The sequence below is a fragment of the Rhinolophus sinicus genome, chromosome 3 (assembly GCF_057876585.1).
Source record: "Rhinolophus sinicus isolate RSI-liver-muscle chromosome 3, RSI-T2T, whole genome shotgun sequence".
NCBI classification, from domain to species: Eukaryota; Metazoa; Chordata; class Mammalia; order Chiroptera; family Rhinolophidae; genus Rhinolophus; species Rhinolophus sinicus.
The window spans coordinates 78,735,284-78,756,066 of NC_142503.1; the positions used below are offsets into that span (position 1 = coordinate 78,735,284).

The following is a 20,783-nucleotide window of genomic DNA, read 5'->3' on the forward strand; positions in this document are numbered from 1 at the left end:
GTAGAATACATTATTAACATTAATTAGTTACCTCTTACTGCAACTAAAATGGCTAAGATACTGTCATATCTGGGAACATTTGAGGAAAACATATTGCTGGTGTTTTTGAAGCTAAGATGGTAAGATCAGCCTCTTTTTGTACCATTTAGTTATTTCTTTTCATCATTGGTTTCTTAATCACTCTTTCCTGAGTCTATATTTCTCAGTTGCTTGTAGAGCTGAGTGAATATAACCTCTGCCAGAAGAGCGTAAGATCCTGTCACTTGAGAAAATTGCCACAAGTTTTATTTTTTAAAAGCTTAAGGCCTTGTTTCAATGATCTTTGAGAGATGATGAACTTCGGTTTCCTTGGAATCTAGTCATTAGATTGAAATTGAGTATGAAAAAATCACAGAGCCGTAGGCAGGAAGACAGAACTCTTGAGTGTTAAATTAATAAAACCTATGCTTAATGAATAAGATCAGGCTTATGCAGCTACCACCCCTAAATTCTTGCTATTCAAAGTGTGATTCTTGAACTAGCACCACTGGCATCATCTGATAGTTTGTGAGAAATATAGGCCCCAACCCAGGCCAACTGAATTAGAATATGAGTTCGATAAAATCCCTGGGTGATCTTTAGTCACATTAAAGTTTTATATGTATTGCTTTAAATGACAGCCTTTCTCAGAGTTTGATAATAGCCCAGTCAATGGCATTTGGTTTATAAATGTCCATGTAAGAGAGACCGACTGATTTTAAGGGGTTACTAATAAAATCATCAATGACATTCTAGAGGATTAAAGCCATCTAGAGATGCTATTCCCTGGAAGGCCCTGTTTGGGTACCCAGGGACCTCTTTAGGGGAAGTATAGATAGCTATCTTGGAAATAACATCAACTTTCATATACAATTTATTTTTAAACAATTGAAGTATAAAGGTTACCAAATGGGAAGGAAAGTATTATTATTCACAGAGTTTTATTATTCACAGAGTCCTGACTTATTTGGCATATTGCAGCTCACAGAGCACTTCTCAATTATTCTTTTATTCCCTCTTCAATGTCAGTTTTTGAAAGTGTTGGGAACATTGAATTTTGTGTTTCTGTGACACTTCAGAAGTTAATGTGGCTCAATCTTTTTCTTTTAGAATGAGGTCTTTTTTTCTAACATTTTACATGATGTTCTCAAAAAAGATCATGCCCTGGTGTCTCGAGCTGTATCCACAAAGCTGGAAAATTTCACAGAAACAAATGAAATAAATGAGCTCTTCGACTTATTTACTTACAACAAGGTAAAATCAGTTATATATTTCCTTTTGTTTTGCATTCTTGCAGAAAGTTGCATAAAATGGATTCAATGGGTCATAGACTAATATGCCACTGTACAACTTTTGATACAAATAACCTTAATTATATTCAGTAGATAGATTTCAGAATATATGGTTAAATCAATTCTCATCTAGTAAATATTAATCAAGCCCATACATTAGGTGCTCAGTACCATCTACCACTATAAATAGAGTGGTAGATAAACCCTTGTTTGGTGCAAATTTATTCTTGCCATGTAACTATCTCAATTTAAAAAAATTTATGTACCCTAAACTCTTTATGGGTAGGACATTTGCTCCCCTTTTACCTATTAATTAGTGTCAGTCTACTATTTTATTAGCATATTTTGGAATAACCGAAACTTTCTATTAAAGTGCACGATGCAGGCAGGGACACAGTCCAGAATATTGCTTATCAAAATGGAATGTGTTAGTGTTTAGATACGAATTTTGTTCAAATCATGGACAGCTTCTTGTGTCTTAGGGAGCGTCTATGGCCCGGATGCTTGCTAGTTTCCTGAATGAGAATTTATTTATCAGCGCACTTAAGGTGAGTTTACAAAATTGTTGTTACCTGGAAGGCAGTCAACATAAATAATTGCTTTGGCATGTGATTTATTTTCACCTTAACTTTTCTATTTTTACAGTCATATTTGGAGACATTTTCTTACTCAAATGCTGAGCAAGATGATTTATGGAGGCATTTTCAAATGGTAATTGTCCCACTTCCTGACGTGTTTCTACTGAGTTGTTTTGCATGACAGAGTTCAACAAGATCAGCGGCCATGCCACTGGAAAGTAGTTTTGCCTTGTTTGTGAAACTCCCTTAGGTCGGGGTTGTTTCTTTAGTCTTCACCACTGTACTCCCGTGCCCAGAAGAGAGCCTGCACATATTATATCCATAAATATATGTTCAGTGAATGAATAAATGAATGAACTCAGGGACCATTCAGATACAGAGTTGAACAGAGTTCTGAATTTGGCCCAGAATCTCTCCCACTGGGAATTACTGTATAGAATAGCTATGTAGTTTCTTTTAGGAGATTGCTACCTAAAAAGATTTTGATGACAAATATCTGCTTTTCTGATGATTTTTTAAAACAGGCCATAGATGACCAGAGTGAAATTGTTTTGCCAGCAACAGTAAAAAGCATAATGGACAGTTGGACACATCAGAGTGGTTTTCCAGTTATCACCTTAAATGTATCCACGGGTGACATGAAACAGGAACCATTTTATCTTGGAAAGGTTAAAAATCAGACTCTTCTAGCTCACAAGTAGGTAGATTTGCTCCTCTGTTTTCACCTTTCTTGGCATTGAGCTATGATCAAATGGAAACCAGCCTGTGAGTGAGGAAGCATAACCTCTGCTGGCTACACACCCTTCTGTAGTGACTCTGGGATGGTGACTTAGGGGTTCACACAGGTTGTTACTGGGGTGCTAGGATGAGGTAGAGCACTTGATGTCCAGAGCAAGGCCAGAGACTTGCATTTAGATTCAGGGCAGTGCCCCTCCCTGGGATTTAGGGCCACATTACTGTCCAAATCTTTGGGTGTCACGTATTCCTTTTTGTCCTTTGGAGAGAGGTAGTGAATTACTTGGGATTCAGGATGAAAGGCAGTAAGATAGAGCCATGGATGACTTCATGTTAGTTAAGAGAAAAGAAATCCTGTTGCAAGGTTGTCTTCCCTGAATGATAACTATGTCCTTGAGGAATAATTCTTTGCAAGTCTGCAATGTACACATGTTTATATTTGTAGCCATACCCGTAATATTAGAATTATGGCCTTCAGATACTGTTAGACCTGGGTTCAAATATTTACTTCACCAAAATTCAAACCTTAGGTAAGTCTTATTTAAAATCTCTGAGTTTCAGTTGCTTTATCTATAAAGTAAATGTAATAACATGTATCCCAGGAGATTGTTGTAAAAATGAAATGAATTAATGAGTATAAAGAGGCCTAGCATTCAGTAACTGTTTCCTTCCCTTCCCTTCTCTTTCTTAGCTTGTTAGTTTTCTGCTGTTTTTGATAAAGTTTTGATCCTCACATCTCATGGTAGTAAGTAGTCAGCACAGATGAGTAATTCATTTTCAAATACCACCACCAAAATATTCAGGTCATTCCACTCTTCCTTTAACCCCTCAGGGGAGAGAAACAGGAGACCTGAGGTCCCTTCTCACTGTGATAGTCTGTGACTTTTGAGAAGAGGTATGCTGTAGCTATTCGATAAAACACAGATCCTCAGTTCCAAGTCTTTGAGAAAGCAGACTTGTAAGCATTTGAGCAAGATTGGACATACTACACAAACTCCAAGCAGTGTGTCCCAAGCAATGTGCCCTCCCTGCGGTCAGCTACTTCATCCAGGTCACGTCCACCAATGCGGGACGTGAATGTCAGCTTTCAGTAAATATGAACGATCTGGCTGAGTCATGCTGAGTACTTTTCAGACAGGGAGAAAGCCTGACACAGAAAAACATTTTGAAATGTTTGTCAAGCCTTTTCTTCTTAAATTACCCTTTAGCCCTCTTGGCAAGGGTGGATCTGGGTCTGTCTGCAGCATTTGAACAGCCTCTGAGTAAGGCCAGGGGACTATAATTTACTATAAACAGGCCTTGAGAGTTTCAGATGTAAGATAGTCTTAGTAGCTACTGTAAGTTATAAGAAGGAAATCTATAAGACAAAATGAGAGAGAATAAACAAATAGCCAAAGCAAAACTGGAATGTAAAAACAACAGTGAGTTATCCTAAGAGCAAAGTCATGCATATCCAGAGGGAATGACCAAAGATTTTGAATTCTGTCTGTTATTTTATCATCAAATTTATTATTGGCTGAGTGTTTATATTCTTATGTGTGAAAATTAACTGAATTTAAATTTTTTTCCAATAAGTGGCACATGGATTGTACCTATTCTTTGGATAAAAAATGGAACTACACAGTCTTTAGTCTGGCTAGATAAAAGCTGCAGTAAGTAACAAATTTTTAAAATATCTTCATATATATACATGAATATATATTATATATAAAAGCAGAGAATAAAATGTTGAAATATCTAGCTTTTGAAAAGCTATCTTGTTTAAAACTAAAATATTATATCATTCTTATTGAACATAGATATTTAAAGAAAAGTTTCAAATCAAAAGCTATTAATATGAAAAAATATAATTATATGGTAAGATATATATACATGCATACATATATATTATATTTGTGTATATATAATATATATTTTAATTGCTTTTTGTTTTCTTGGGTTTACTGTTTAGAATTAAGAGGATATAGTATAAACATGTATTGGAATATTTAAATGTACTATTTTAAAGTTTTCACATATTTCTTTGTAGAAGTATTCCCTGAAATGCAAGTTTCAGATTCTGATCATGACTGGGTGATTTTAAATTTGAATATGACTGGATATTATAGAGTTAACTATGATAAATTAGGTTGGAAGAAATTAAATCAACAACTTGAAAACGATCCCAAGGTAAGGTTATTTTTTATACCTTTTATTAAATATCATTAATATTGCACTTTCAAGCCCTTTAGATTTGAGCTTTCATAAACCTGTCTGGTGGGAAGAGACCCCCGCCCCACCCATTGCCACCCCTCACCCCAAGGCATACTGGAGTGTGTTTTTTTCTTTTCTTATTCTTAGAAAGGGGAGATTTTTGTTGAATGTATTGTGATTTTGAACATTAATCTCACTTTTCCACAACAATTTTACCTTTCTAGGTAAAAATCAGAATATATTTTTTTATTGACCATTATTTTTGTGATCTCAGTCAAGTTATAATACTTAAATATTCTGCTTCCATTTCTTCATTTTAAAATGGAAATAATATTATATATTATTTATCATGAGGATTAGAGACAATGTAGATAAACATGTTCTCAAAATTTCTAAGTTCATAATAGTTGTGCAGTATATGCTAGAAAATGTTAATTTTCTAAAAATTATATTTTTACTCTCCTTTAGAGGGGAGAATTTAATTCACAAAATGTCAACAATAATCCAATATAATTTTAAATGATAAAACAACTGTAAATCGTTATGTAATATATAAGTATTAAAATGTTGGCTAGTTCTAATCTGTCAGATTTTAATTGGTTGAATTAAACCAAATCTCCATTGATGGAGGTGGATACTGGCTTAGAAGTGTTTAGAGTTGGCTCAACTGTGAAAGCTTAGGCAGTTCATTGAGACTCCATTCGCAAAACTAGAGTGTTGAACTAAAAGATACCTTAGATGTCTCTTTGAATGCCCACTGAGTTATGCATGCAGTAACTTCTCTAGAAGAGGCAGTAGAGTATATTGGTCCAGAGCTTGGGTTTTGGGTCAGGTAGGTTTGTGTTGGTAGTTTTGTTCATCATTTACCAGATGTGTGACCTTTGGCCTAGTCACGCCTCATTTTCCTTATCTGTATAATAACTTCTTATCTGTATAACATACCAAACCTGAAGGGTTGTTGTGAAGATTAAATAAAGTGATGCGTGTGTGATGTTTAACAGAGGCCTGACACAATTCTGGCATTCAGAACATGTTCACTAATTTTTAAAAATTATTACTGGGCTTTTGAATAAAGCTACAAAAAACGCTTATGATAATATTTTTTTTTTTAGATTTTTTATTGTTATTATTATTTTTTTTATTGGGGACGGGGAACAGGACTTTATTGGGGAACAGTGTGTACTTTCAGGACTTTTTTCCAAGTCAAGTTGTTGTCCTTTCAATCTTAGTTGTTCAGTCTTAGTTGTGGAGGGCGCAGCTCATCTCCAGGTCCAGTTGCCTGTTGCTAGTTGCAGGGGGCGCAGCCCACCATCCCTTGCGGGAGTCGAACCAGCAACATTGTGGTTGAGAGGATGCGCTCCAACCAACTGAGCCATCTGGGAGCTCAGCAGCAGCTCAGCTCAAGGTGCCGTGTTCAATTTTAGTTGCAGGGGGCAGAGCCCACCATCCCTTGCAGGACTCGAGGGATTGAACTGGCAACCTTGTGGTTGAGAGCCCACTGGCCCAGGTGGGAATTGAACCGGCAGCCTTCAGAGTTAGGAGCATGGAGCTCTAACTGCCTGAGCCACCGGGCCTGCCCGATAGTATTTAATCTGTTTCAGAGTAGCTACATTCTTGTTAATTCCTAAGGTCACTCTTGGCTATGGAAGCGCTAATTCATGTCCTTATAGTGACGATTTCTTGAAACTTCTGTAGATTTCCTTATTGAAAAACTGGGTCAGTTATTTCTACAACATAATTGGTGAAAAACTAGAACAACATTTTTATTAATATTCATCTAGAAAGTGTGTTATTACTGCCAGAAAAGAAATGAGACGACTACCAAAGAAAAAATTAAGCTTGGCTTGCTCAGATGTTTAAAGGGGTGTTGTAAAGATAAATTTTCTAGGACCAATATATGAAAATGCTGGGAGGTATTGAAAGCATGCTGTAGAGGGCTTTGGGCATCTTCAGGTCTCTAATGCTGAGACAGAGTCCTGTGGCCTGGCAATACCAAGGAGCTCAAACCAAAGCCTAAGGAGTTAGGTTGGCACTGACTGACCTATGACTTTCTGTGATTCAGAGGGCTCTGTTGGTGGTACTGTGTCAAAGTGAAAATCTTGAGAAGAGAGATACCTTTTAAAAGAGTACCTCAATATCATGAAAATAGTGCTAAATAATATTTATTAAAGGCCTCCTATACCAAAAAAACTCCCCTGAAAATAATCTGGATGTTGTAATACAATTTAATTGTATACTTTCTGTTTTAGAGAGGCCTTTTAAACTTGGGTTCCTGTTTTATTTTTTAACATGCTGTTTTCAGGGAGTGTTTTGGCAAAATTCTCTGCCATATTTAAGGATTATAATTCATGTCCAGAGGACCATTTATCAAAAACAGATGTATAATAAATAAATTATGGGGACTACCCTTAGTAATTATCATTTCTCTGCATGAGACAATTCATGTGAAAGTGCTTTGTAAGCAGCAGTGATCTTTACATGTTATTATTTTGAAAATTATTTTTTTAGTAAAAAATGTTTTCATCTTTTCCTGCACATATTGGAATCTACTTTGCAGGCTATTCCTGCCATTCACAGACTGCAGTTGATTGATGATGCCTTTTCCTTGTCAAAGTGAGTATATTTTTTTCTTTCATGGTTTTAGCGTGTACCTTGAGAACTTTATAAAAATAATAACCTCGTCACTGTGAAGTTGGTTCTTTAGTATATCCATGCCCTAACTTATTAAGATTGGGATCAAATTTCTGTGGTTATAGTAGGATTTCATAATATAAAATTTGCAGGAATATACAACAACATGGATGAACCTTGAGGGCATTATGCTAATGAAATGAGCCAGTCACAAAAAGACAAATACTGTACAATTCCACTTATATGAGGTAGAGTAGTCAAAATCATAAAGACAGGAACTAGAATGTTGGTTGCCAAGCGCTGGGAGTGGGGAAGAAAGGGGAATGGGGAGATATGCTTTCATGGGTACAGAGTTTCACTTTTACAAGATGAAAAGAGTTAAGCTAGATGGTGGTGCTTGTCACAACATTATGAATGTATATAATACCACTGAACTGTACACTTAAAAGTAGATACAATGGTAAGTTTTATGTTGTCTATTTTCCACAATAAAAAAGAAAAAAAATGCCAATTTAAAAAGTCATATCAGGAGAAAGCAATAATGTCTACTACAATTAGAAAGCCGTAGAAAACAATGTTTTTTACAAGTTGAGAGGAAGGAGTATGTTCTTTCTCAAGTCAAAACTTGGCAGTCAATTATATCAAAGTCCTATAGATTTTCAATTAGATTAACTTTGTTACAATAAGATTTAAACTGATTATGGAGAATTTTTTAAGGGGTTTTAGAAGAATAACAAAGATGATTCCATTTAAAAGGAACCCCTCAAAGGAAAAGTTTTAAAACAATGCAATAGAGAAGATATAAATAGAAAAAATATATAATAGTGTTTAAGTATTTATAGGATTATTATAAAAAGTATAAGAATCATTATTTTTAAAATCATCAGGAATAAAAACTTAGGTAAAATACAAGTGAGTCAGGCTTGCATTTGTAAAGGATGTTAAAGAGTAAAATGGATAAATTAAGATTGTAGATATGTTCATATTTTTCTGTGATATTGGAAGTTAAGGAAATAAAGTAGCTGACATATTCCCCTCCCCCCCCAAAAAAAGTTGCTGGAGATAAATAGACTATGAATTGAGATTTTGAAGTGATAATATGTTACCCAAAGGTGATGGCTATAGGTATAATTTTAATGGGATATGGCCTGTATTTTAATATATTACAAAATTATTGATTTTATTTATATTAAATTTGCTCAATATAAGCTGTGCTGTTAAGTATTTAACCAGGTAAATGAATATATGTTCAGAATTTGAATTTCAGACAATGAGATTAAGGAGTGTACATAATGAATTATCAAGTGTGTTCTCTCTTTCTTTGGCCTCTCACATTTCTTGAATCAATGTCTGCGTATTGTATCCTTCATTTCTTTACTACTTTTTCCCTCTGTGACCTGCAGCATACTTCCCTGCTCACTGCTTTGCTGAAACTCCTCCCTAAGACTACCATGACTTAGAAAGTGATGACCACATCCTCCTGGAAACTTCTTTTTTGTCTTCCTGAGACTCCAATATGTAAACCTGGCTTTCCTCATTTATCTGATTTCTCTTCTTCCTGCTGCTGTGAGCATCCTTTAGACCAATCACGGGTATGTTATTTTCTTCTATCTTTCCTTTGGATAACTCATGTATTCTTTTGGCTTCAGTGATTAATTTATCATGTACATTTACAGTGCCTAACAGATGTAAGGTACTCAGTAAATGTTGGCGGAAGACATGTTGAGGTCTTCTAAATCTACATCTCTATTTATCTCTTCCTGTCTTCTGTCTGTCCTGCGGTCATTTAAATTCAGACAACAAACTTTATTTTTGTCTATAAATTGCTCTTGCTATTATTTTTCTCTCTCTCTGTCAAGGGTACCACTGTTCTTCCCAGTACCCAAACTTAAAACAGTAGAGATATCCTGGACTCCTCTACGTTTCCCGCCTAGTCACCATGTCTTATCTATTTGTTCTTGGGAACGTCTTTTGGATTCTCACCTCACTTACTGCCTTCACTGCTTCCATACTAAGTCAAATTTTTATCATCTTTTGCTTGGCCTATTGCATTAGCTTCTAGCCTTTAGTTCCTTTGAATTCCATTCTATCTTCTTCAACACAATTGCAATAAAATTAAGGCATCAATTTCAAGATGTTACCCAGTTGTGTAAACACCTTCCTACCACATGTAAGCTCTTCATCCCGACATTCAAGGCTCTCCACAGCTTTGAACCATCTTGCCTATTAGCCCTTGCCTCTCAACTATATGTAAGAAGTCATCTGCCTTGCGGTAGCTTGGTCTGCCCATCACATTAATTCCTACTTTATCTTTTTTGCTCTAAGCTGTCTTCCTCTCTCTCTCTACCCAGTTAAATCCTACCTATCCTTCATTGTTCTTCTCAAATTCCTCCTCTAGGAGGCCTTCCCTGACTTTTCTGTCACATGCATATGTTTTCCTTCTTTGCTACTTTGTTGTATCCATTGCCTGTTCTAGGACTCTTGTTAACAGCTTCTTATGCATAAATCTCAGCTCTTCATGGAAGTAATAAACTCCTCAATAGTAGGCAAGAGTCTTGTCCTATCTTCTAGTTTGTGTTCCCACTAAGTAGCTGGCATAACATTAGATAGAGAATGATATTTTAATTAATACTTGTTGAATGAAATTTATACTCTTATAAGAATGCATCCTGAATACACAACTATTCTTTTGCCTCCATAATCAGGCCAGTATTTGGCCTGGGTTTTCTATAGCCTCCAGGAATTTGGGTACTTGAACGTACCAGATTGAAACGGAGGGTCTGTCAATGTTTCTTCGTTCCCATCTCATCAATGAGATGGGCCTTTACCCTCTAGCTTCTTGATTTCACATACCTTATTGAAGTCAGGCATTGAAGCATGGAACAAATAGGGAAAGGGTGCAAATCATTTAGCAAGTGAAGGTTTTTTTTTTAGTGTGTGTGTTTTTAAACCAAACAGAAACAATTATATTGAGATTGAAACAGCACTTGATTTAACCAAGTACCTTGCTGAAGAAGATGAAATCATAGTATGGCATGCAGTCTTGGTGAACCTGGTAACCAGGGATCTTGTTTACGATGTGAACAACTATGATATATACCCATTATTAAAGGTAATTTCATTCTTTGTTATGTGGTTTAAAAAAAATCCATTCTTCTTCTTTCTATATTCTATATTCTAGACAGCTTCTGTGAAACAGTTCTTTCCAAAAGTAATAGTCTATTATATCAAATCTGTGTGTGTGTGTGTGTGTGTGTGTGTGTGTGTGTGTGTGTGTTCATTTTCTTAGTAATGGCTGTTTATTCTTAGAAGAAAATAACCTTAGTCGTAGACCTGGTCTAGGAGATGAGTATGAGAGAAGTTTGGAAAGGTACTTAATTCTTACTGAAGTGACAATGTGTCCTAAGAAACCAGAAGTGGATGGAAATGATATGCCTTTTATCTTACAGAAAAGAATAATATCTATTAGCAACTATTTTCCTAAAAGATTGTTAGTCAAACAGAATGACTTTTAACAACCCTATAATTCATAATTGAAATACTCTGATTTAAAGGGCCAGCACTTAAAACCAGAGATATGTTCCAGAAAAAGTAAAAGTTTTGAAGCTGCTTTTGATATTGTGAGGAGAGAGAGGAAAATTATAATTAATAAATGAAGAAATTATGTGCCATCATAACTGAAACAATATAAAAAGAGAAAAATTCCATTGTTAGGATTTAAACACTGATCATAAGAAAGACAGCACAGGTAAAATCAAAACTAGAATTAGGGAGCAACCCTTCGGAGAGCTAAGGGTCACAAACAAACCAGGAAGTATGTTAGGTGATGCTTCTTCCAAGTGAGTTTCTGGGGCAGTTTGTGGGCAAGATCACAAGTACCTCAGAGTTCCAGACTTTCTTTTCTCTATGGCGCAAAGTACTGATGGGAACTTACTTGAATGTGGGAATGGCAACCAAGAGACAAAGACACTTAAATGTTTGTGGGATCGAGGCAGCTCATTGAAAAAATGTGATTATTGGTTCTGGGCAAAGAAGTAAAAACTAATACCGTGTTTCCCCAAAAATAAGACCTAGCCAGACAATCAGCTCTAATGCGTCTTTTGGAACAAAAATTAATATAAGACCAAATCTTATTTTACTATAAGACCCGGTCTGATATGATATGATATGATATGATATGATATGATATGATATGATATGATATGATATGATTATAATATAATACCAGGTCTTCCATTGATTTTTGCTCCAAAAGACACGTTAGAGCTGACTGTCTGGCTAGGTCTTATTTTTTGGGAAACAGGGTATTTGTTTTTAAAGAATGTCAATGAGTAACATCTAGTTTCTTCTCAGGAATGTATTGTAAATGTGTAACTTTTAAAATCTTATTTACCAGCTGATTCCTCAATTGAAGAAACTTTATTTCAGACTCAGGGCTTAAATTTGTCCAAGGCATAAATCAATTCTTCTTACTTTCTTGGAGGTATACAAGAAAATACTCGTCTATACTAAGCATGAACGTTTTAAGGTAGAAAGTTTAATAGTTTTCAATGTTTACATTTTTTTTCTTTATTTTGAAGACATGTTTTATTTTATCTGAAATGTTGTGGTAATATTAAATGATAATAATAGCTAATATTCATTGAGTTCTTACTAACTGCCAGGCAGTGTGTTGACATACATTACATTGTTTAGTCCTCACAAAACTGTAATGTTAGCATTATTGTAAACCCATTTTTATATGAGAAAACTGAACCTAGGGAGGTTAAAAAATAAACCAATTACACATTACTAACAAAGATCATTTTTGAAGAAATATCTGTTACTCTCTACTAATGTCTTTTCAGATAAAGAGAAATACAGTCAAATTCAGTGATGTGAGCCAGAACTAACAGTATATTTTCTTTACTCTTTGTAGAAGTATCTGTTAAAGAGACTTATCACAATATGGAATATTTATTCAACTATAATTCGTGAAAATGTGGCAGCATTACAAGATGACTATTTAGTTCTGTAAGTATTTTTTCAACAGTGATCATTGAATTAAATGATTCATATTAATAGATAGGCTTCCAGATTTATGTACTAAGGGCAATATATTGTGAGAACTGAGGCCATTATATTGTGAGAGAGATTTTGTATGTTATTTGAGAACAGTAGCTTTGAGATTGGTGAGCTACATGTATCGTAATAACAAATAATAGTTTTGGATCTTAATTTACCTTTAAAGCACATACATGCACACACAGGAATTTATAGTTCTGTGTTCTCAAATCTGAGGCTACTGGTTGAAATTGTGTGTCATACTACCGGTAAATGGTTGTGCTAAGCAAAGTACTCTATTAATGAATTGAAGGGCATGGGAAGGCCACAAAGGATAAAGAGTCCCTCCTGTGTATTACTGGTGACAGAAATTCTACCATTGTGCAAATTTGGTGAGAGAGGTTGACAGTGAAATATATCAGTCATGGTGAGCATAGTGTTGCAAATGATTTCCACAAAATTGATTTGGCGAGGGGAGTAGGCTTGTTGCCTTGATGGTCTGGGAAGTGGGTGAAAGGCAAAATAGGGCGGTGGTTCCGCTGGTCTAACTGTGACTCAAGGGTTGTGTGTATGCTGGGCTTCTAGATTTAGGGAGGGAGTTCGGTATAGGCATTATTATCTACAGCTCTAGTCAGTATCCAGCTGAAATCTATTAGACCAAACAAGAAATACAAAACATACAAAATGCGGGGCTGGCGCAGTGGCTCAGGTGGTTAGAGCTCCATGCTCCTAACTCCGAAAGCTGCCAGTTTGACTCCCACATGGGCCAGTGGGTTCTCAACCACAAGGTTGCCGGTTCAACTCCTCGAGTCCCGCAAGGGATGGTGGGCTCCGCCCCCTGCAACTAAGATTGAACACAGCACCTTGAGCTGAGCTGAGCTGAGCTGCTGCTGAGCTCCCAGATGGCTCAGTTGGTTGGAGCGCGGGCTCTCAACCACAGGGTTGCTGGTTTGACTCCTGCAAAGGATGGTGGGCTGTGCCCCCTGCAACTAGCAACGGCAACTGGACCTGGAGCTGAGCTGCGCCCTCCACAACTAAGACTGAAAGGACAACTTGACTTGGAAAAAAAGTCCTGGAAGTACACACTGTTCCCCAATAAAGTCCCGTTCCCCTTTCCCAATAAAAAAATCTTAAAACACACACACAAAACATGCAAAATGCGATTCTCTCTCGAGTGCCCTTCTGAGAGGGGAGAAATTTTAGTGCTAGGGTGTGTGACTGGAAGGAAGGAAAGACATGAGGTTGAATGGACAAGTAAATGGAAGACGGTGAGGATGAGCTGGGATAGTAGGGAATAAACAGGAAGGCACACATGTGCCTAATTCAGGCAGCACACGTGAACTAGCCATGGCCTTGTTTCTCCCGAAAGTGGACTGAAGTGACCCGCTTTTTGTAGCCTCCATGGCTCAGTTCTCTTTGGAGCAGCCTTAGGGAGTGAGACTGCACTTGCAGAGAACTCCATCTTGCTGTAGCCAACTTTGGATGGGTGGGGAGAGGGAGTGTGTGTGTGTGTGTGTGTGTGTGTGAATGAATGTTCAGAGCTGTCTCTCAGAGGGCCCTCCACCCTTGGACGTTCCACTTCTGCTTATCAGAAGGCCAGCTCAAGCAGGGTCAAAACTAGACGGTGCAGCAATAGAAATTTGGCTCTTGCATTTTCTGGAAGCTTATGCCAATTTGAATTCCTTTATCTCTGACGCCAAACTCAGAGAGTGTAGGGAGACGTACACCTCAAGGCACCACTTATCTGGATTTGTTACTATTCTCACTGTGTTCTTTTGAATTTAGTTTGTGTTGAACCATAATGTGTACCCCTTCTCAGCTATAAAAACAAAACCAAACAAAAACTTCTGTTCTTTTTCTGGATGGAAATAGAATAGCCAGGAGGAGCTGAAGAAGGAACAGGCGCTTAAGCAAGGAAAAGCACATTAGTGTTGCAAATGTCGAAGGAGAGAAGTAAACCGTTCCCTTTCCTTTCATGTATAAAGAACTTTATTTTTAAGTGTATTAGATCAAATACTCTAAAGTCATTTTTTTATCCATAAGGCAATTATTATAAAAGGGAGGAAAATAAATTGATAACAGATGTGTGTGTGTACACCGTGTGTGATTGAGGGAGATGAAGAATGGCAGTAATTTATTTCTAACTTTTCAAAAAAATACCAGTTTTGGGGAGCTTATTTGGTGCCTGACAGCCTCTCAGCAAATATTTCTCTGAATCTTAAACAGATTTGCTATCCACAAAAGCTATTTTTTAGCAAACCTGATGTTATTGGAAGGATGTTTCAGACTATCCATCCTTTTATGAAACATGCTCTTGGAGGCAGAAACAATAATATAGTAATGCAAAATAAAATGTTTTTCTTTGACTTTTCCTTTAAGAATATCACTGGAAAAACTCTTTGAAGCTGCATGTTTGTTGGGCCTTGAAGACTGTCTTCAGCTGTCAAGAGAACTCTTCAAAAACTGGACCAACCATCCCGAGAATGAGTAAGAGTAATATTGTAATTGCTTTTGTTTCTGTCCTGTTTCAACACCAACAATTTCTCTACCTTTTGATGCTCTCATTCTGGTAGTGATTGTTTTGTTTTCACTTGGTTAATCTTTCCTACTATTTTTCTCAAGTATCCTTTTTTTTTTTTTTAAGAAAGAGTCATTTAATATAGGTCTATGCATAACAGTAGATTAGAGTTTATACAATGATTTTCACCTAGGACCTGTCATTGCCAATGCATTTCCTATAAGCACTTGTGCTTATTTTGCGTCTTATTTAGGTTATTCTTTATGTATATATCTCTTTCTCTTTCAGTTTGCAGTCTCACTGAGAGCTGAGACTCAGACTCTGTCACTTTGGTTTTATTTTATTACCTTTAATATATCACCTCAGATGGACTCTTAGGAAATGTGATAATAAGATATGAGACCAAACTTAATTATCAGCATATACTTACTGTTTGTGTTATTCTAATTTACTTCTCTGTTAAAACTTCTTAGTTTCTAAACTAATTGGATGATCTTGTCTCATGAGAGTACTGCTAATGACAGTTCCCAGCGTTGCCTTACTAGCTCCCTACTTTTGATCTTCATAGCTGAGATCTCAGGATTTGTTTCTAGATACATACTTCTAAATATACGACAACTATATAAGCATATAACTTAACTATTATGTGAAATATCATTGAATGTTGTACTTTACAGAATACCTTATCCAATTAGAACTGTGATTTTATGTTATGGCGTTGCCTTGGGAAGTAATAAAGAATGGGACTTTTTGTTAAATATTTACATGAATAACACAAATGAAGAAGAAAGGATTCAACTTGCTTATGCAATGAGCTGCAGTAAAGATCCATGGATACTTCACAGGTGATTATGGTCCACTTACCTTGAAAGTTCCTGGTGGAAGAATGTAGTTAATAAACTAAAGGGAGGAAAACAGAAATGTGCTAAGATAAGAATTAATGAATAGTTGTGAATTATTACCTTAGAATCATATGGGATTGTAATTCCATTTATGTAAATTAACTTTTAATATTGGATAATTTTTACATATTTATCTTCTGTGAATGCATTTTTGTAGATATATGGAGTATGCTGTCACTATGTCTCCATCCATTTTTAATGAAAGAAACATAATTGAAGATGTGGCAGAATCTGAAGTTGGCCGGTATATAGCTAAGGATTTTTTAGTCAACAACTGGCAAGCTGTGAGTGAAAAGTAAGAAGGAAGTGTGAGACCTCTTTTTCATTTGGGTCATGGGTTTGGTGATAGAAGTTCCGCGTTAGTCTGGCCAAGTCACAGAAGTCCTTTGCACTGACTGGAAAAGTGATGATTTGTCCCACATTTAGCCTCACAAACTGGCTGTAGTCTGGAAGAGATGGTCACTTATCCTCAGTTTTGGCTTTCTGGATGAACATGGATTTGCATGGGATAGTTTTATACCATAATTTTCCCCATTGTGCAGACTAAGAAGTTTGCCTTCAGAAACACAGATTAGAGCAAGTCACCTTTTTGGTATAAATCAGTCAGTCATTTATTTTGTGAAGTACATCACCATATCTTTAGGAAACAACAATGCTCATTATTACATCAGCCTTGATGTTGCTCTTGTCTTTTCTCATCTTCCTGGGAGACGCGAACATGAGCAAAACAGTCTTCCTGCACCTGCTGCACCAGAACATATTCCCCACTGGGCTGACAGCTACCGGGTCAGAGGAAGGGAGGCTCAGAGAGGTGAAGTGGTTTGCCTGAGGTCACACAGCCGGCACAGAGGCAGAGGGTGGACAACATATAGCCCAGTCAGTCGTCTCTGAAGCCAGCTCTCCTTCCACCTCCTAGGCTGCCTGTCTACCCTGCTGTCTGGTTGCAGGGGGAAGAGGCATACTATAATTAGGAAATTTAAAAAAATATTCCTGTTCTATATCTGGGTTCCATATTCTTGAACTTTTTCATATTTCTAGCCTTTTAAGATTAAATCAGCTTGCTTCCGAGCCTATCTATTGGGTAAAATATACATTGACATGCACATATCAGATAGCATGCTCTTGATGACTGGTCTTTCTAGAGCATTACTTAAACATACATTCCTAATAGTCACATACCGTAGAGTTAGCAGACACAAAGTAGCCAGTAGTTCAGGTCCAGACACCTGTGAAGTTGGAAGATGCTTTTCGTAAATAAGGTTATTTGAAACAGAAAGTATATTTAGAATAAAAATGTTTAAGAATGTGATATGGTTCTCTTAAAGTAAAATAATGAATGGATTTTTTTGGGGGGTGCGGGGTTGGGTGAATGTTTATTGAACACTTTTATGACACCAAAAAATGTGGTTTAAATCAGAAATTATTTCTACCGACCCTTTTTCTAGCTCATCACATAACCTATTCACATACTGAGAAAATTGTCTTTATATCCTGTTTTAAATTATTTATCATTCTAGGTTCATTGCTTCAGAGGGCCTTATGAATTCCTTAAATTTTCTGGGATCCCTAACACCTGGGGGGTAAACGTTGTTTCCATTTTTGCTTAAATCATTAAAGATAATCCCTTCCTTCCTAGGTTGTACGTCTCACTGGGAATTTGGGAGTTGGGACAGAAATCAGAACTATTTACATAGGTCCCCTTGTTCCATGATGTTTCAGAGATTCCAGCCTCATAGGGTCATCTGTTAATTTCTGTTCTCTCTCCCTGGAGCTTGTAAGAAAAGCTGTGTTGCCATGCTCACTCTACTTCTGACATGCCTGGCTTTGCCAGGTCTGTGAAGCCATCTGACCGCTTGCTGTGGCAGTCATGTTTCCCAAGGTCATTCACTTCTGCTACAGTCCTTGACTGTTTTTATTCCTAACTTCCTGCTGAACCACCTAGTAGTGATTTTGGAATGAAAATGTTGAGAGAACAGCTCCTTGAAGAAATACAGTCCTGATTTTCCTGAGGGCCAAACTTGTTGTAATCACCATAGCCTGTCATGACCCCATTCCTCCTGATGCACTGCTGAGCCCTGAGGCTTAGGATTCAGTTGTGCCTGGCATTAGCTGTGCACCTGTGTTAAGGGTTGTGTATGTATTGTTGTTGTAGCTCCAGGTGACATGGTGTCTGTCCTCCACAGGCCATATGCACCCTAAGCACAAACCAGACTCTTCTCATGAGGCAGAGTTTGAGAATCACCTGGCGTGGCTAAGAAACCTAAAGACTCCCAAGCTTACCTATCTCTTTAAATTCAGAATCTGCCAGGATAGGGCAGGAAATATGCACCTTCCACTAGCTCCCTAGGAGACTCCCGTATAATTTAATGTGGAACAAATTGATACTAGATTGAAAAATGATCGAAGGCTGCATTGCTCAACATGATAGCCACCAGCTAACATGTCAATAATTAAATTTAAATGAATCGAAGTTAAATAAAATTTAAAATTCAGTTCCTCTGTTGCACTAGTCCTGTTTTAAGTGGTCACTGGGGCCAGTAGCTACCATATTTGACAGCTCAGATATTGAACATTTCCACCATTGCAGAAAGTTCAGCTGGACGGTGTGTCTGTCTGCGATAAAGCAGCTCTCAGCTCAGGTTTTCTTCTCTTCATATACCATACACAGCACGTGTGCCAGTTAAGCCCCCAAATAGCTTTGAGCAACCCATGGGAAGGAGTGCTCTCAATTTAAGGGATTTTAAATGTGTCTTAATTTTTATTCCTCAGAAGAGAACAGGAACATGTTGGCAAACTATCTGAAAAGTCCGTTGTCTAGCAATTTATTTAAATGATCTACATAGCTGTATTAAATTAGAGATGGAAGTAAAAAAAAAAACAAACAAAAAAAAACTCTAAATGGGTCTCATCATCATCCCTAAGAAGTTCCCAGAATTCTAAATACATGAACTTTTAACCATAGCTTGAATATTTTTATTTGATAGACAAGATGCTATGCTTATAAAATAGATACCTATTCTATTTATGGGGACATCATCTCGCTTCACTCTTGCACATTAATGTCTGATACAAAAAGCCTTTCAGATTCAAATAAATGTGCTTTCTACATCTAATACACTTATTTTTAGTGTTCAGTTATATTTACCACTCTTGGTGAATTTTGCAAATGATTTTTTTTAAACAGATAGTAATAATATTTATGGATTGTTAGAAGGAAATAAATAATTTAAAAAATTAATAATGAAAAGGTGATATACACTAAAAATGGCACAGGAATATTTAAACGTCAGAATGTTTAATTATCACTTATTTGAACAGTTGTATTTGACATGAATATATGTATGTTATCAATCTTCATATAATGATAGAGTATAAAAGTATAAGTAAACAAATACTTATGACATTAAATTTTATATTAATAACATGGGAAGGGGTTACTGAATTTACTGAAAGGTAACTCTTCACTTGCAAGTTGGTACTGAAATTAGTGTTTCTCCGGTATGCTCCAGTGAGCATTATGCTTGGAAAATGTTGATAAACTCTCTGTTAACAAGGAATGCGATAGCCCAATCAGTTTGGAATCTGTCAGCTTTAATCTCCACTTTTGCAAATTCACAGTATATATTAGCATCATAAAGGTTCCAAGAAGGCCTGTAGAAGGAAATCTAGAGATTTCCACATACTTTGCCTGGCATCTTACAGATGTAATCCTGCTATGTACTGTATATGCTAATATAAACAACGTGTTATTTTGCTAGTAGATCATTTGTACCAGGAGAAAGACAGATAAGAAAGTAAGTTCTTTAATCCACTCTTCTGGAATTGTAGCTAGAACAACTATTTATTGTTTGCCTATCAATATTTAGGCCTTGGTTTCTTCGTCTATAAAATGAAAGGCATGTATTTGATCAATTCTAAGGTTCTTTCTAATAATAACCTGTTTTGTTTTTTCTATGCCAAGGCATGGTTAGTTCAAGCTACTGTTAGGGATATAAAGTGATTGGGGTGTAGTGCCTGGTAGATGCTATAGAGGAAAGGTGGAGAGGGCTTTGGAGAATCAAAGGGAAGAAAGGTATTGAGTGAGATTTGAACAGGCAGGGTAGGAAAAAGTCTCCTTCCATGTGGAAAGACAGGAAGACCGAGTTGGTACTAGTCGCCATCGCTGTCTGGAGCTTAGGGCACTGGGAAGGTGGAGATGGGGCTGGTCACGTGTTAGAGCTGAGTACACTGCCAGTAGCGTTTCTGGAGCATCTGCTCCCCTCAACCAGGCCCAGAATTCTTCTCAGGAAGCCTAATCTGAAAATGTGTTTTAGAATGTTTGGTTGAATAAAACACCTTCGGGTTGGTCCTGCCCGCCACTCCCATGTGCAGGCCCTGCACTGGCTGCTGTGGGGCAATTAGTTAACTGCAGGACCAAAGATGATCTTTTGAGTACTGATGCAAATGAAGGAACTTCCACTGACCATAAGGACATCTTTCAGGTTACAGGAAAATCAATATACTCGTACATACGTGTATACTGTGTTTCCCCGACAGTAAGACCTAGTCGGACAATCAGGTCTAAATGCATCTTTTGGAGCAAAAATTAATATAAGACCTGGTCTTATATTATATTGTATTATATAAGACCCGGCATTATATTATGTTATGTTATGTTATGTTATATTATATTATACTATACCTGGTATTATATTATAATAAAATAAGACTGGGTCTTTTATTAATTTTTGCTCCAAAGGGCACATTAGAGCTGATTGTCTAGCTAGGCTTATTTTTGGGGAAACACAGTATCAGCTAGAGATAGATTCTATGGAAGAATGTGTGAATAGAGATGGAGCAATAGGATTTTTGTGACTTGTTATTGGCTTTTGTC

General features: G+C 36.7%; 1 protein-coding gene across 4 annotated transcripts in view; it reads left to right on the top strand.

Annotated features, from left to right (window-relative positions):
* The window catches only part of LVRN (laeverin), a 55,295-nt gene that overhangs the window by 27,378 nt on the left and 7,134 nt on the right, over window positions 1-20,783 (top strand). For 3 of the 4 annotated variants that reach the window (XM_088796674.1, XM_088796675.1, XM_019727838.3), the window contains exons 7-18: window positions 1,129-1,272; window positions 1,793-1,858; window positions 1,956-2,021; window positions 2,413-2,585; window positions 4,199-4,275; window positions 4,653-4,792; window positions 7,374-7,429; window positions 10,406-10,559; window positions 12,366-12,460; window positions 14,870-14,977; window positions 15,686-15,853; window positions 16,068-16,205. In XM_088796674.1, the coding sequence (XP_088652800.1) occupies window positions 1,129-1,272; window positions 1,793-1,858; window positions 1,956-2,021; window positions 2,413-2,585; window positions 4,199-4,275; window positions 4,653-4,792; window positions 7,374-7,429; window positions 10,406-10,559; window positions 12,366-12,460; window positions 14,870-14,977; window positions 15,686-15,853; window positions 16,068-16,205 (1,385 nt within the window). The remainder of the gene's footprint in view (window positions 1-1,128; window positions 1,273-1,792; window positions 1,859-1,955; window positions 2,022-2,412; window positions 2,586-4,198; window positions 4,276-4,652; window positions 4,793-7,373; window positions 7,430-10,405; window positions 10,560-12,365; window positions 12,461-14,869; window positions 14,978-15,685; window positions 15,854-16,067; window positions 16,206-20,783) is intronic. The other variant, XM_019727837.3, reaches the window with a different exon arrangement.